The 13619-nt window shown below is 43.2% G+C and overlaps 1 protein-coding gene across 1 annotated transcript in view; it reads right to left on the minus strand.

Moving 5' to 3' along the window:
* Nucleotides 1–551: 551 nt before the first annotated feature.
* The window catches only part of MYO16 (myosin XVI), a 441248-nt gene continuing 428180 nt past the window's right edge, over nt 552–13619 (minus strand). Inside the window, exon 35 of the mRNA XM_044913335.1 lies at nt 552–779. Coding sequence (XP_044769270.1) covers nt 552–779 — 228 coding nt within the window. The remainder of the gene's footprint in view (nt 780–13619) is intronic.

Here is a 13619-nt window from a genome sequence, read left to right on the forward strand (position 1 = left end):
GAAGCTAAAGCAATGACACAGTCTCGAGGGGCTTAGGTCCTTTAGGGGAAAAAAAGCGGGGGGGGGGAAGAAAATTCTAGAAATGATTTTTTGTTTTAAATGTGTGTTTTGAAGGGAGCACCACCAATTGCATGAAGTTATAAAACGGTCAGAAACACGTAAATAATGATCGGCTTTGTAATGCCAACAAAACACACCACCTACAAAGAAATCAAACGTCTGTCGCGGAGGGCGTATCCCGGGAAAGCGGCGGGCGAACTAGGAACACGTGGTCGCGCTCCGAAACACGGTCCAGCGCGCGCCCCTCCGCGGCCCCGCCGCGTCCCGCTGGCGCTGCCCCCGCGCTGCTCCGGCCCTGCTCCTGCGGCCGGGAGGGGGGCTGCTCGCGGGGCCCGAGAAGCCAGGCGCGCGCCACCCACGGGCGAGAAAGAACGCGCACGCGCGCACACGCGGAGCGCGGCGGCCTCTGCCCGGTCCCGTGCCGCTCGGGGCAGGTGCGCGCGGGAAGCGCCCGGGCCGGGGTGGCGCGGGCACCTGCGGCGCGCGGCCCCTCACGTGCCGGAGTCCCACAGCTCGGAGGGCAGCCGGCCGCAGGACGCCCCCTCGGGCTTCTTCACCAGGGTGGGCTTCTTGCAGGGCGGAGGGGGAGGCGCCCTGGGCTCCGAGGGCTGCAGGAGGTGCTGCCAGTCTTCTGTCCCCTCGCACAGCTTCCGCCTCCAGTCCAGGAGCTCCTGCAGGGCGGCGCTTTCGTTCTCCGAGAGCCGCAGCTGATGGATTACCTGCGGGAGGGAAGAGGGAAACTTGCAGCAGCAGGTGCTGTGAGCCAGAGGGGAGAGAGGGAGAGCCACACGGGGGGTGGGGGGGGGGGGTGGGGGGCGCTGGCTACCAAGCCTCCAGGCGCTGCTGCAGCGGGAAACTGCCCTGTGAAGGTGGCAAACAGAACAAAGTATGGAGGGCAGGGACACTGGCTAAGGAGATAAACCTCCAGGTAATTCCAGAAGCGGGCACATGTCTGCGTGCCCTTTGCCCTCTATTATGATATACATCCTTATGACATCCCATACTTTTTCCTCATTTATCACAACTGTGAGGCTATTTTTAGGTTTTTGGGTTTCTCAAGGGTCCCCTGATTCTAGGGTCCTCCCATCTGTGAAGAACTAGTCAACATCTTTTAAGGGAGTATGACCCTACTGACTTCGATGCTCCAGCTCGTGGGGGGAAATCAAAGCAGGGATCTCAGCCAGCAGCTGGGTGCTCTCTGACCTTGTGCCCACAGAGACAGAACTTTAGGGACCCTTGCAGGAGAGCATCATGATGCAATTGTATGGGCTTAGTCCTCTCGCTTCCTTATGCTACCGTTTTTCTGGCCATTCTAGAGTGAGTGTGCGGGACTTCACAGTGCGAATACTGGGGAGAATTCAGAAGAAACAAGACGTCTCAACCCACTTTCAAAGTACCTCCTGCTTTGTTCTGGTGCCCCTTCCAGCCACCACAAAACGAATGACAGTAAATGAAAGCAGGGCATAGTGGTTGGCTCCTATGTGAAAGCAGTCACTCAGAAGCAGCGAGGCTAATCAGTGGTCCAGTTCGAGAACCAACACCTTAACCCGGACATCTGATCCTACCGTCTACACACGGAAGAAGAACTTAAAGCTAGAATAAGTGGATGGGCAGAACGTCGAGACATGGGGGTAAACCACAGAAGCCGGGAAGACAAACCCACAGAAGCCGGGAAGCCAAACCCAAACTCTCAGTGCATAACTAGGTTTCTGGAGCTGGCTGCCAGCAGAAGGAGGTTCCCCATATTGAATGTACAGATAACCAGAAAAACACCGTAAGTGTGGAAAACAGGACCGTGACTGTCTCTCCCTGAAGGGACCTCCAGGAATCAGGGCTGAAGCAGCACGCATCGCCCCCCCCGCAAAGAGAGGGGATGTTTCTCCAGTCTCCGGGACTGCACCAGAACGACGTGGAAATGAGACATCCCCCTGCGGAGAAGGCTCCCATGGAAGCCAGACTGACTCTACGCTCAGGAAGTGAGCCAAGAAAGGGAGAGTATAAAAAATATCTTTTTAATAAACACTTTAGAGTGCTATGTACCAGGTACTTTTCTAAGCACGTGAGAAACATTAACTCAGCAATCCTCCGGAGAGCTCTCCACAGCACTGCTAGCCCGCCCTTAGCAGATGAGGGTATTGGGGCACAAGGAGGTGAAGCAGTTTGCCCAAAGTCACATGAAAAATGGTGACTGGCTCCAGAGTCTGCCTTCTGAGGTACTACTCTACACTGTTGTCCAGGAGCCGATATGTGCTAAAGACCAGCGTCCCTATGTCATGCTCTCTTTCTCCTTTGCCCACACGGGATTCAGTGTAATCTGTACTCTTCCTTCACTACTGTATTTTAGCTCCTCTACTTTCTCGTGTACACTTGGCGGCTACTTTCAGCTGCAATCTCGTTCACTCTATGGGTATTGAACACCTATTTATATGTTCCTTGGCCCATGTTCAGCACATAGTAGCAATCTGCAAAAAATACTGTCACGGCATTTATTCTTATGAGAGAGTATGTAATTGATGGAAGAATATTTTTACCATCTCAGCTGATTTTTTCCCCCAACTTCCTTGAGCTATCCTTTTTGTTAAGTAACATAACTTCACATTCATCTAATTAGAAGCAAAACAAGAAACCTTCACATCTGCATAGGGTTTTGCAGATCATGGCAGTTTACTGCTCCCATTGTAAAGATGAAAAAAAAAAAAAGAGAGACAGATTACTCAAATCATATATTTAGAGTATCAGATAGCTCTGGCAAGCTGAGAACCAGGGACACAAAAATTCTGGATGGGGAAAATCTTTCTGAACCAGTAACTACCAGCTGGTTTTTTTTTTTTTCCCCCTCTCCTGGAACATTTGCCAATTCCGAGTTCTTCTGTGGGTCTAGAGAGCCCTTTCTAGAAGAAAGAGAAACCATACAATATGTTGCAGTTGTAGGAGATTAGAGACACAGATTGGGAATCCGAGGACCCTCAAATGATGGCCATTTTCCCCAAGAGACATTTGTTAAGTTCTCCAGCTACATGCATGAGTGGTGCCTTAGGCCAAAAGCTTACAAAAAGCAGAGTGAAATCTCCTACAGTGTTCAAGGTGCCTCAGAAGCAAAAAATCTGATGGGGGGCAGGGGTGGGGGGAGAATAGCCTCAAGCACCTGACTAGTCTCATCTTCGAGACTTGCAGATTTTGCACCTGAGTGGGGCACAGCCTGGAGAGCGGGCCAGGACCTCTGAAATGCACAGCTGGAGCACATCTGCACTTTTCCAGAGCTAAGGAACAAAAAGACCCACAGGCTCTCTGCAGATCAGAGGCAAAGCCGAGGCAGGCTGATTCTGCACCGCAGCTCAATCTGTGATTGGACTGAGGACGTCCTCCCTTGCCTCGGCCTCCTAACGGGAGTTGGAATCTTTCCAGTAGAGAGCATCCTCTGCAGCATCTACAGTTTGTTGACCCACTAAGCTTTACTGTGCGATCAGGAATTACATCTGGAGAGACAAGGAAATTCACTAAAGATCGAAGGATAAAACAGATTCACAGATGATCCAGATTTAGCGTTAGTCGATAAAGACTTTAAAATACCTATGATGAAATGCTTAGGAGGGAGGAAATGATGGACAAACAGAAGAGGCAGCGGAACAGACACACATAAAAGGAATTCCAGAAGGAAAAGATGGACAAAGAATGTGACAAGGCAGTCCTCAAAGAGATAAGTTTCCAAAACTTACAAAGGGCATCAATACACACACTTAAGAGGCTCAGCAAACCATACAAAAGGCAAACACACACACAGGCCATCGCCAGCAGTAAGAAAGCACGAGGCGGATCCTGTTAAAACAAAAACAAAGGAAAAAGCTTTAAAATCCAAAGGAAAAAGACACATTCCCTTCAGAGGAACAACAATGAGAGGGTATAAGCTGACTTCTAAGCAGAAGCCAGGCAATAGCAAATCACAGAGTAAAGTACTGGAAGAAAGTAATTCAGCCTAAAACTCTACTTTCAATAAAAATACCTCTCACAAGGTGAAATAGAGATATCTTTAGACAATAAAAAGGAGGAAATTGGCCATCAGAAGTCTCCCACTTTTTTTAAGGGGAAGGAAAATGATCCTGGATGGAAAAATTGAAAATTTTTTTTTTTTTGAAAAATTGAAATTTAAGAGAGATTTAAGGACACCGGACATCCATGGGTAAATAGAAGTTAGATGCTTGGGGTGTCTTATAGACTATAAATTATTTGTAGAACAGGAATGCACGCCAGTGATAACCTGTAAAAGCCAGGAGGGGTTATGTGGAGTTTAGAGGTTGTAGGGTTCTAGCAGTATTAGGAAAGTAGCCAAAGTAACAAAAATCCCTTAAGATGCAGTAAGTCAAAAATGCATGGTCTCTTCTCTAGTAAAACTATAGAACACACAGGGAGAGAATGTGTAATTAGCAAGTTATATGTAGAAAATGTGAAATAATAAATATTCCATTAAATTAAAAGACACCAGAAGGATGCAAAAATAATATGCAAATGGAGGCCAGGTCTAACAAGACAGAGTAAAGCATAAAAAGTAAGACCAGCAGAATCCACATCTCCACCGAGCAGATGGTGTTGCTCTTCCGGGGCCGGATGGCATGGGTTGTATTTATGTTCATGCCGGGGCATGGGAGAGCCATACAAGTCTGTCCCCACACCAAGCACAGAGCACATCCATTCCGTGTCTCTTCTCAATCCTAGACTCTTCAGCAGCCCTTCGTAATGACCAAAAATATACGCGAGGTGTGATCCTCTGCCAAGGCCACTAACAGGAACACATTTTCAGATAGAGCCACTCCACGGCTGCTGATCTGACAGAGGCTGGTGGGGAGGGCTTTTGACATAAAATGTCCAAAATCCCCTAAGTTACTGCTTCACCGTTCGGAAAAAAAAAAAAAAAAAATGCTCTCTACCCTTTCAAAGCCTCTCAGTGTTTACTAAAAATATCTGAATTCCCAAGTACATTATAAAAGGTGAAACTTATATACCCAAACCATTAGAAAGCATTTTCTTAATGAGGATATTGATGTCTTGAATAACGTAATAAGTAAAGAAGAACACCATCTTTGAATCAACAACCAGGAACTTTCGATGCTTCCTTGATAAGCAGAAATTTGACTGATGTTCGCAATAATCAACTAATGCTCAGAATAAACCCCTTCATTGAGAGATCCCATGGAACTTTATTGTCTATTATAGAGATTAATAGGTATTGAGTAAAACCTAATAGGTACATAAGGATAGTTGCCAGGATGGTATAAATGAGATGGTAACATACTAACATTATTGATCTTCCTTTAAAAAAGAAAAAGAATTTTCACAGGTTATTCCTTAAATGAAGGTTAAAATTCTGTTTAAGGATACATGATAGGTCACTACTTGCAACATAATGAAGTTCAGAGGACATTTTAAAGGTATGATCTGTGAGACAATAAATAGAAGATCAGAAGATAAGAACAGTGTGCCCTGATGAATGATGTTTAATCTGCTTTATTTAGATTTATTCAATTTATTAGATTGTGAGGCACAAAAATCACATTTGTCACAAGTAGTAAAAGAGCTTCAATATTTTAGAATAGCAAACAAATGCAACTATATGGATATTATTTAAATGATGGTCAAGTAATATACAAGCACTACAAAGTATTCACTGTGTTCCCCAGCGCTATAAAAACATCAGAATCAGTGTTTCTCCATTCTTTAAATTTCATATCCTATTGGTAATAACAAAAACCCTCACAGCTTCCTCTACCATTATTTCATGTTTCATGATAAATTAAGTATGATCATTAAAAAGGCAATAATGATTTTTTAACAAAAATTTTGGTTTTGGAAACAGACTTGTAACTACAGACAACACAGTGCTGGTCAGCAGAGGGGAGGTGGGTGGAGGATGAGGAAAATAGGGGATGGGGACTGAGGGGTGCACTTATCATGATGAAAACAAAATTTTTTTAAATTTAGCTTTGGTATTGAAAGGGAACCATTTCTTTTCAGAAAGAGAGGAACTGATGCTGGGGGTCAGGGATGCAGCTGGAAATGAGCGCCTAGAGTCCGTGGGCTTCACCCCCCTCTCATTTATCCTGATTTTTTTGTTGGCCACAGGTGCCCTATTGGTGTCTCTGAACTTGAAGCTTGTTTACCATTGCTTCAAAGATTTATCTCCACCCCGTGTCACTGCAGACAGCTAGTCACTTATTTATTTTCGTTTGGGGCATGTTCTATATTATAGTGTTTGGACACAAAGTCATTATCTTTCAGAACCAAAAGGCAAATGTTATGACTGGGAACGTAAAAACTGTCCCATACCTATGAACCCTTGGGTGTCCACACTGTCCCATCCCTGTGCCCCATGAATGTGACAAATACCCTGTCTTTAAAGGAACTCTGAAGCATGCAAAACACACAACTGTCTTAACTTGTTGCACAGGCTATAGAGAAGGAGATGATGTCTTTTAAAACTTTTTTTCCCCCCATTTACCTGGGAAACAGGGCTTATGAAGGAGGGTCTGGAGAAACTTCACAGAGGAGGTATCATTTGCTCTGAATGTTGAAAACTGAGGTTGCCACCAGTTGGAAAGGGGGAAGGAAGAGGTGAGAAGAGGCGTTTCCACAGGACTTGATGTAGACAAGTGCCAAGGGGGACATTGGACTTCATCCTTTCGCCAAGTGTCATGGGTCCATGAGCGCTCTGGGGCTCACTCCCTCGAACAGAGGCAGCATGGTCGAAAACCCAGCCCCTAGAACTGGAGGGCTGGGCTGGGGTCCCACATTTGCCCCCAAGCCCATCAGCTTCCTCATCTGTAAAGTAGGCTCACAGTAACGGTCTACCTCAATAAAACCGGTGACAATTTACAGGGCGAATGTGTGCGGGCTACTTAAAAGAGTGCCTTAAAAAAGTACCCAGTGCCCTATAAATGTGGGGTCTTACAATTCTGTCATTGTTAGCTCTTGGACTTGAGAAAATCCCTAAACATTGCTGAATTATGATTATCCTGATGAGTCAATTATATATATATATATATACACACACACATATATATATACACACACACGCACACACATGTATATACATATATATAATTTAAAACTAAAGAAAGTTATACAGGAAGAAATGAAAGGCCCAGAGGTTCTTTGAATTTCAAGATAAAACAGATTTTAGTGAATAACTGAAATAACTGTTAAATGTAATGTTTCTGAAATTGGTGTTTGTATTTCGGGGGTCCTCTAGTTCTCTGGATAATCGAATATTTTTTGCATTTTTCTTTTCATGATATTTTTTCAAAAGCACTATAATCATGCTTTGGATCATTTGAATACCTACTTTTTAAGCTAGTGCTCAGCGAACTTCGTATTTTATTTACAAGCAGGATGACCCACGGAATATTACTGATATCGTTGCAGACGAATGAGAAAAGAGTAAGATGGGTTTACTATGCAGATAAGGCATTCTCCTCCGAGAAAGAACTAAGTGATATTACGGCCTGGGTGAGATTAGCAGTTGCCTAGCAGTTCAAGCCGAGAGAAGTGGTAGAGGCTTGGGTTCACCAAGGGCACGGGAGTGTGGACTCACTTTGTCATAGTAATTTCATTCCAGCTAAACCAAATCATACCTAGCATGAATGTTGTAAACTTTAATTTTTTGTTTTTGTAGGTTTTTGTCAGGTTGAATTTGTAAATTTGCTTTGGTTTTACAGCTGTAATGAGAGGTGAAAGGATACAGAGATCTTACGTAACAATGTGTGTCTACATTTAATTACCATCAAAATAAGTTAACTTAAGAAATGTTCAGGGTTGGGCGCCTGGGTGGCTCAGTCGTTAAGCGTCTGCCTTCGGCTCAGGTCATGATCCCAGGATCCTGGGATGGAGCCCTGCATCCGGCTCCCTGCTCAGCGGGTAGCCTGCTTCTCCCTCTCCCACTCCCCCTGCTTGTGTTCCTGCTCTCGCTATCTCTCTCTCTCTGTCAAATAAATAAATAAATAAAAATCTTTAAAAAAAAAAAAAAGAAAGAAATGTTCAGGGTTAAGGGGAATCTTGTTTCCATTTTAAAAAGGTCATATAGGGGTGCCTGGATGGCTCAGTCAGTTAAGTGGTTAAGTATCTGCCTTCTGCTAAGTTCATGATTCCAGGACCCTGGGACTGAGCCCCGTGTCAGGCTCCCTGCTCAGTGGGGAGTCTGCTTCTCCCTCACCCTCTGCTCCCCATGCTTGTGCTCTCTCCCAAATAAATAAATAATATCTTTAAAATAAATAAAATAAAAAGAGTCACATAAGATATGTAAGTGGGAAAATGTTGATCCATGTGGGTAGAAATCCTTGGAGGTAGAATGTGTTGCTTGCTCAGACCAGGGGTGCCCTTTCGAGTCCAGAGTGAGTAAATTAATCTCTACTCAGCACCGGATGCCCAGTGTGCTTGGAGAGCTTAAACAGAGTTCGTGTATGAATGCCCAGGGGCACGCTTGAGTGAAGGGAGAAAGTTGATCACAATCGTCAACCTTGAAAGAACTGGCTGGAAATTTAAGCAAACAGGCATTGATTTGGGCAATCTGAATTGGGACTTGGGAGATGGATTCAGGTAGAAACCTGACTCCCATGCGCCGAGGAGGACAGGGCAGAGTTATAAAGGCGAGGGTCACGAGTGCTGTTCTCAGTTAGGTCCTCCATATAAAACAGGGATTGAGACTAGCTTAACTGGGGTTGGTTGGGTTCATATACAAATTAAGGATACAGAGACTTTTGAAAGCTGGTTCCTTTTGAAGTGAAGAAAGCAAAGGACTCAGGTGTCCTGGTGAGGAAGCACTCAAGTCCAGGCAGAGGGCTCGCTGCAGGCAGAAATTTCCAGGTTCCTCCCTGGAGGAGGATGTGCATAAATTCCTCCTCCTTATGGCCTCCCGATGCTATTTTAAAAAAGACTCTTTTAACTGGGTTTGCTCGCCCTGTATTGAAATCTCCTCTCTTTCACAGTATATGAGATTTGTGTTTTCATTTTTAAAAAAATAAACTTAGGGACATTGGGCACCTCCCCGCCATCAAGGACAGGGAAGGAAAGGAAGAGAGAGCCTTCAAGTAATACCAGACCGGCCCTGAGCAAATTCTTACACTTGAGATGTAGTTCTCATGTCACGGATTCAGATAAGGCCCTTTCAAACACCATAAAACCCTGGGAACTTATTAAAAATGCTCTGCTCCCTGAAATCACATTGGGTGTGGGTGGTCCCAGACCCATTAGTTACTCTGAATTCAGACATGCCTAGATGGCTTTGAATGGCTAGTGAGTGGGACCATTGAAAGACAGTGGGACAGTCCCCCCAGACTTGGGGGTGGCCAACGAGTGCCAGGCCTCTGACGATCAGACAAGCTTATCCTATGCAGTGGTCTGAATGTCTGTGTTCCCCCAAAATTCACATGTTGGAATACTCACCCCCCGGGTGGTGCTATTCATGGGTGGGCGTTTGGGAAGTGGTCAGGTCATGAGGGTGGAGCCCCCGTGAATGGGATTAGTGCTTTTATAAAAGAGATCTCACAGAGCTCCTTCACCCCTTCCCCCTGTGAGGACACAGAGAAGTCTGCAGCCTGGAAGGGCCCCCTCCCCTGACCCTGCCGGCACCCCGATCTTGGACTTCTAGCCTCCAGAACCCTGAGAAATACATTTCTGTTGTTGATAAGCCGCCCAGTCTGTGGCATTTTGTTACAGCAGCCCGGACAGACTAAGACGTCCCATGCCCAGAATTATTATTTTTGGATGGCATGGGGAAAAAAGTGATACTATTGTATAACAGGTACAAACCCCAGGCTTCTAGACAAGGGTGCAGACCATCTGTCAGCTTCAATGCCTTTGAAAGCAGTATCAGTGGAGGATCTAATAATATACCCGGAAATTATTCTGTGATTTTTTTTTAAAGATTTTTTTATTTATTTGACAGAGAGAGACACAGCGAGAGAGGGAACACAAGCAGGGGGAGTGGCAGAGGGAGAAGGAGGCCTCCTGCAGAGCAGGGAGCCCGATGCGGGGCTCGATCCCAGGATCCTGGGATCATGACCTGAGCCGAAGGCAGATGCTTAACGACTGAGCCACCCAGGTGCCCCTATTCTGTGATACTTACTTTTAAATTTGACATTCAAAAGAAGTATGAAAGCTTCAAAGCTTAAAAGCCACTTGGCGATTTGGCATGGGAAAATAGAAAGTTACTGTTCACTGGGAGCTGGGACAAACGGACCCCTCAAAGGAACTGACAGATGGAGGCACTGCTCAGCCCCTGGAGTCGCCCCCATGTGCTCTGCACGGGACGGGGGCAGGTGGCCTCTGCAATCTACAACCTCCTGTCAGTTTAGACCCTCAAACCTTTCTGCTCTCAAGGAAAGATGACGGGAGGGGAAGTGACGCCATCCACACTCAATAAACAGGTGCCTCTGCATGCCCCGTTTCAAGCTCCCAGCAGGTGTGAGCAGACACGTGAACGACCACGGTCCAGACACGTCCCCGCGGGCTGGAATACTCATCCTCAAACAATATCCCCTCCTTTCAGTGGGGTCTTAACAAGAAGATTACTTCACCGATACAGTAATCCCGAGAAAACAGTGCCCCTTATAACACTGGCTATTACTACCTCAACAACTCACTATGGGGGTTTTCAAAAAAAAAAAAAAAGGGATTTTATTCTGTGTTTGAGAAAATCTCGCTGTTTTGATATTTAGAAGTTCAAGACATGAATCTAGTGTCCATTTCCCGACCTGACTTGTAAAGTATTTTGTGCCTTCTAATGTCCAGAGGTATCAGGCGAACATGAGGACAAGTATCTGATAAAGGGATGTAAAAACTGAGTTCATGAAAGTTCTACATCTCAAGTGGGACATTTATCATTAGTTTGTTCGCTTTGCACGGTCAAAATCCACTGAATCTCTCACAACCCAGAGGGAAACCCAATGTGATGTAAAGACTTCATGAGGTTTATTACTTATATATCTTTTTATTAATTTTCAATAGTTTTCTATGGTGTCATTAATAGAATTCTAGGAGATGAACTAATTAAAAAATGAGATAAATTTCTTTACTTCCCGTGGATATGCATTTCTGTGAATAATATTAATACATGTAAATTAACAATTTGCTGCTGATTTTTACCTTAAGTCTTCCCCTTCCAGGATAAAAATAGACTTTGTTAAATAATTCATATGTAAAATCATGTTGCTGTTCATTTGTCACAGAGTTGATTTTTTCTATTGACTATTCACCCAAAGGTGAAAAGAGGCATTTACTGACATTTATGGAAATTAAAAGAAGGAAGCTTCTTGGCTGACTGAATAGTGAACATTAGTGTTTCAAATGCAAATCCCATTTCTACTTGATGCTAACAAGATGTTGCAGGAATAAAAACGTTAAAAAGTGAAATTCGAAAATCACAGTTTGTAAAGCCAAAGTCTACCTCAATAGATCCTAAAGAAGTGGCTTAAAGTAACATATGATTAAAAAACTTTGATTAAAGGGTTGTATATTTTCATACATCTAAAAACATTTAAGAAAATGATCTGAGGGTGAAAACAGAATTTCTGGTTTAGGCAAAAGAGAGTTGATCCTTTCTAATTCAGAAATAGCTATTTATACAGCGATTCAATTAAGTTCATCTTGCTATTTTTTTCTCTTATTGCCATTTGGCTTCCTTTATTGCCAAAGGGTTAAATAAAGGGAAAAATATCTCTTCAAAGGCACTTTACAAATTCTCTTGTAAACAAGAGTAGCTATCTCTGGACACCAGGCAGTGAAGAGAGGGACAGAAGATTTTAGCTTTTTACCTTATCTGTATACTTTGATTTCTTAAAAAAGATAGTAACTGTTCTTAACTTTCATAAGATAGTAACCATTCTTAACGTTCATAACTTTTCATAGGTAACTGTCATAAGCATTGGAACACATTTAATATCGTTTAAATGGACATTTATTTGCATTTTGTGGTTGATTTTAGGTTAATAGCTTTGAATAAAAATGAACAAATAAAAATGGACATTCACTCTGATGAGTGAATGTATATTTCTTCCTATTAATGGAAAGTTATAAAATAGAAATTTACGATTGTACTATACATCATGCAATGTAACTAATTTGTGACACTTCGGGATATGGATTTTGTATGAGTTCGGGTCTTTTACCTCAATTCATTTAAGAAAATATGGCAGTATCAGTGTAAGTGACTAAATTGTAACAAAAACTGATAACATATATTTAGGGTATGTTTATAGTAACGACATATTATAGTAATGGGGTTCAAATCCATGGAATATATAGAAAAACATAAATCTATTATATTGGAAATACAGAAAGTAATAGCATTACGATTTCTTTTAAAACATTTTTCTTGGGATTTTATAGGGGACTCACTGCAAATACTGGAGGTATTATTGAGGACAATTAATCTACTAGATTTTCTCTCTCCAAAGAAAAGATATATTCATATAATTTGTGTGTTCAAAAATCTTCAATGCGACCACTTTGCCTGGTCTAAGCAATCAAGTCTACACACTTTAGGAGGTTACAGAAAGTCCTGTATTTTCTGGCCACACTGATTATTCCGGCTTCTTTACCATCCATTCTCACAGACTCTCTCTGTCAGTCCAATCAAATGTAGCCACACCTAGAATTCTATTTCTCTGTGCAGCAGTCCCTGGTCGTATGCCCGAATACAGAATCCTTTGAGGTTTCTGAGGGCCAATTTCTAACATCATCTTCATGATATTTATTCTTCAAGCATTTTCACATGTTACTATTCTAGTAGTTTCTCATAACCATGTGAAATAAGCAGGCTCTGTATTATTAGCCTCATTTCATAGATGCTGAAATTCATCTTTAAAGCCCAAACTCACTTGGCTAGTAAGTGGTGTAGTCAGAACACAAATTCAAGTACACTGAGTTTAGCCGACCTTTGGGGGTACTAATCAATGACTCTGGCCTCCGAGAATGTGTGCTGATCAGTGAACACGAGTTCTTTCAGTGAATGTGAAGTGGAGGGCACTGTGATGCATTCTACAGGACTGAGAACCACATAGTGTGACCTGCTTCCTCAAAGGGCTTCCATGCAAACTGAGCAACAAGACATAAAATCAGAAAGAGTTAGATGAATAAAGATGCTTAAACATCGCACAACCACAAACACGTCATGAGGGAGTGCAGCATTAATTAATTAACACAGTATATGCATAATTATTGTTGTTGGAATACAGAGGAGACATGACTCATTTCAAGGTGATATACTGGCCAAAAAATTCATACTGGGATGTGGGGTTTGATTTGGAGTTAAAGGATGCATAGAATACAAAAAGAGGGAAGGACATTTGGGTTGAGTTCTATAAGGAGTGGTACTTGTGATAGTAAAGCACTCCACAGCTTTTGGAGGATGGAGGAGCCACGTAGAAGGAGCGTTTCCCCAACTTGTTCAACTAGCCAGGATCTGCATTGCTGTGTAGGACACAGTTTATCTGTTAATTTATTAATATCTCATTATATTTTTTTCTGGAAACAATCACAATCTGTATATTATGGCATTAGATATAATGAAATAA

Source organism: Neomonachus schauinslandi, chromosome 3 (assembly GCF_002201575.2).
Source record: "Neomonachus schauinslandi chromosome 3, ASM220157v2, whole genome shotgun sequence".
Taxonomy (NCBI): Eukaryota; Metazoa; Chordata; class Mammalia; order Carnivora; family Phocidae; genus Neomonachus; species Neomonachus schauinslandi.